General features: G+C 35.8%; 1 protein-coding gene across 2 annotated transcripts in view; it reads left to right on the top strand.

The window, feature by feature from the left end:
- Positions 240-3,269, top strand: part of LOC107630510 (3-oxoacyl-[acyl-carrier-protein] synthase II, chloroplastic) — an 8,322-nt gene continuing 5,292 nt past the window's right edge. The window contains exons 1-6 of one of the 2 annotated variants that reach the window (XM_021118921.1): positions 240-748; positions 2,095-2,303; positions 2,378-2,581; positions 2,809-2,919; positions 3,023-3,118; positions 3,228-3,269. The exon at positions 3,228-3,269 is cut by the window's right edge and continues 147 nt beyond it. In XM_021118921.1, coding sequence (XP_020974580.1) covers positions 541-748; positions 2,095-2,303; positions 2,378-2,581; positions 2,809-2,919; positions 3,023-3,118; positions 3,228-3,269 — 870 coding nt within the window. In that variant the 5' untranslated portion in view covers positions 240-540. The remainder of the gene's footprint in view (positions 749-2,094; positions 2,304-2,377; positions 2,582-2,808; positions 2,920-3,022; positions 3,119-3,227) is intronic. The other variant, XM_016333664.2, reaches the window with a different exon arrangement.

Here is a 3,269-nt window from a genome sequence, read left to right as displayed (position 1 = left end):
TATAGAAAATATGGTCAACCAAAATATTAACACGTGTTTAATATAAATTTTGAATGTTTCACTCTCTACCTACAAAATTTGTATATAATTAAATCAAATAATTCCATTTTCAATAAAAATACTGATAGTTTTTTTTTCATATAAAAAAAAAATTAGCCCACTTATAGTGGTAAAGTAATTTTCAGTTATTGATCGAATTGTATCGAATTGTATTTTTGTATGTTAAATTGTATTATTGTTTGTCTGTCTCTCCCAGTCTGATTTGAGGAGAGAGAGAGAGAACACTTGGCGTCGTCTTCTTCGGAGTTCTGAGAACGTCTCACCGCACCACACTCACACTCACACTGCAACAAGCCACTAACACTAAACCACAACAGCACACACCAACCAACAAAACCTGCCGCTTCTTGAACCCTTCCTTTATTTATTTATTTATTTCTTTCTCATTCTCACTCTCTTGAATGCAGTTACCACTATTCACCACTCTTCTCCATCACCACCCACTGCGACTCTTCATCTCCCACATCCAACACTTCTTCGATGGCTTTCTCTTCTGCCTTTGCTGCCTCCTCTCCACTCTGCACGTGGCTCGTCGCCGCCTGCATGTCCCTCACGTCCCACTCCGACCACTCCCCCTCCCTCACGTGCTCCCGCCGCCGCACCCACGTGACCCGCTCCTCCTTTACTCCTCGATCCACCTCTGCCTTCAATCGCACCCGCACTCGCACTAATCGAATGCCTCTTTCTCGTAATTTTTTATCTTCTCTTTTCTTTTTTTTATAATTTTTTTCTACTTAATCTCAACTTCAGATTTTACTCTCTTTCATTTCTTGTTACTAGTATTACGTTTGTTTTTCAATTCGTCTCTGATTAACTATGAAATCTGGTGTTTGCTATTTCTGGTTGATGGATTCTTCTCGTGAGTTATAAAAAAGCTTTCGCCTCTGCTTTATTTATTCATTTGTTATTATTTATTTATTTATTTATTTTTGTTAGTTATGTTAATTTTTTTTTGTTTTATTTTTGGATGCAAATATTTGCTCTATTTATTAATTGGTTTGATTCATTAGATAGAGTAGAGATGAACGAGGTTTGAATTTGTATGGATGTTACCGAGAAACAAAGTTTCACTTAGCTAAGCACAATTGGCAGAAAAATTGTGGTTTGTTATTTGTTTATGGAACAGTCAGCTATCAAAAATCATCACGAAGGGGATGAATAAAAACTACGTGATTTATTCTTCTGAAAACTTACCAATTTGACTTTGTAACGGTGGCTTTATTTTCCTCTAGTCTCATGCAAGTTGTTCATTAATATAAAGTATAAACAGAATTGGTATCTGCAATTCTGCATAATATAAAATTTTGTGAGCTTCCTATTTTTCTGAACTTTAAAGCTATTGTGAGTGGAGAAGGCTCTATTGTAAATGGCTGCTGGTTTTGTAATTTTCTCACCTAATTGGAATAAACTTATTTGTTGTTGTGTTGATTGGTTTTTCTCCTACATCTTCAAATTCCATAAAGTGTGAACACTTTTGGATATGCTCTTATTTAGACTTTCTGTGTGCATATAGTGGTTGATTTAGTTTTGGTTCAGTGGTCCATCATGATTCACATACCATGTGATAAAATTTTGGCAGCGTCGTTTGTTGTTGTAGATTTACAACAACTTATTTTACTTAAGGCTAAGGGTATGCCTGGTGGTAGGCAAAAATGGGGGTGGAAGTTTTCATTGATGTATTGCATGTATAATTTTACACACCAAACTCATCCATCAAAATTCCACCTCACTTTTACCACATGAACTGAACATACCCTAAGCATATCTAGTCTATGTTGTTGGTTACATTCACCGCTCAATATTAATGTGCATCTCTAGGTTGTAGTTCCATGCCCCTTATAAATATCAATGTCATTTATTGCTTAATTCCTTATAACTGGTAGGTACTCACAAAGCTGTTGGCATTACTTTCTTGAGTGGTAGGATACTAGGGTTAAGTATTCTAATTTCAAAGACGGTGTTGTGCTGACTATGATTCATGGTCAAATATTCATATAATTGCTGACATTTGCATTGCATTAAAATATTTTCAAGGTAAAATAATGGCCATAGCTTTGCAACCTGCTCAAGAAGCTACTACAGTTTCGAAAAAACCTCCTACGAAGGAAAGACGAGTAGTTGTGACAGGCATGGGTGTGGTAACGCCACTTGGTCATGATGCAGATGTCTTCTACAAAAATTTACTTGATGGTGTTAGTGGCATAAGCGAGATTAATGCTTTTGATTGTGCAGAATTTCCAACGGTAATTAACATTTCATTCATATTGTACTGAGTTGTTTCCTGCTGTAGCTTTTGTTCTTAGTATGCTGTATGCAGAGGATTGCTGGCGAGATCAAGTCTGTCTCAGCTGACGGTTGGGTAGCGCCAAAGCTCTCAAAGAGATTGGATAAATTTATGTTGTATATGTTAATAGCTGGGAAAAAAGCGTTGGTTGATGGTGGAATCACTGAAGACATAATGAACGAGTTAAATAAACAAAAATGTGGGGTTTTAATTGGCTCAGCAATGGGTGGGATGAAGGTAATCATTCAATCTTTTATATTTTTAGATAAAGCAATTGAGCAAGTAGGGACTTGTGTCAGATTTTGAAGTTCAATATTAAGAAACTTTGTAACATGTGTAGGGAGGCGTAATGGCGTATTGAAGTTATTATCTAATACAATCCAATATGGTGCCGGAAGGCCTTTTTTGCAATTTATTTGCTTTGGTTTATTGACTACCTTAACTTTTCTCTGTTTTCTGAACAGGTTTTCAGTGATGCTATTGAAGCTTTACGAATATCATATAAGAAGATGAATCCATTTTGTGTACCATTTGCAACGACAAATATGGGTTCTGCCATTCTTGCTATGGATTTGGTCTGTTTAAATAAAATTTTGTCCTTATCGTGGATACCATAAATAGGTGTCTTACACACGCACACTTAAGCTTCTAACAAATTAACATTTATGAACATTGTAGGGTTGGATGGGCCCTAATTATTCAATCTCCACAGCTTGTGCTACAAGCAATTTCTGTATACTTAATGCAGCAAACCATATAATTAGAGGTGAAGCTGTAAGTATTTCTGATTTTTATAACATTTTTCTGGAAAAATTGTTGAGAAGAAAGCTGCAACTACGATCATGTTATTGAAAGGCATTAACAAATTTGAGTTTATCTGTAGGACATGATGCTTTGTGGTGGTTCAGATTCTGCTATTATACCA

Source organism: Arachis ipaensis, chromosome B03 (assembly GCF_000816755.2).
Source record: "Arachis ipaensis cultivar K30076 chromosome B03, Araip1.1, whole genome shotgun sequence".
NCBI classification, from domain to species: Eukaryota; Viridiplantae; Streptophyta; class Magnoliopsida; order Fabales; family Fabaceae; genus Arachis; species Arachis ipaensis.
The sequence above is the reverse complement of the archived record's forward strand: the minus strand, read 5'-3'. Positions and strand labels throughout refer to the sequence as shown.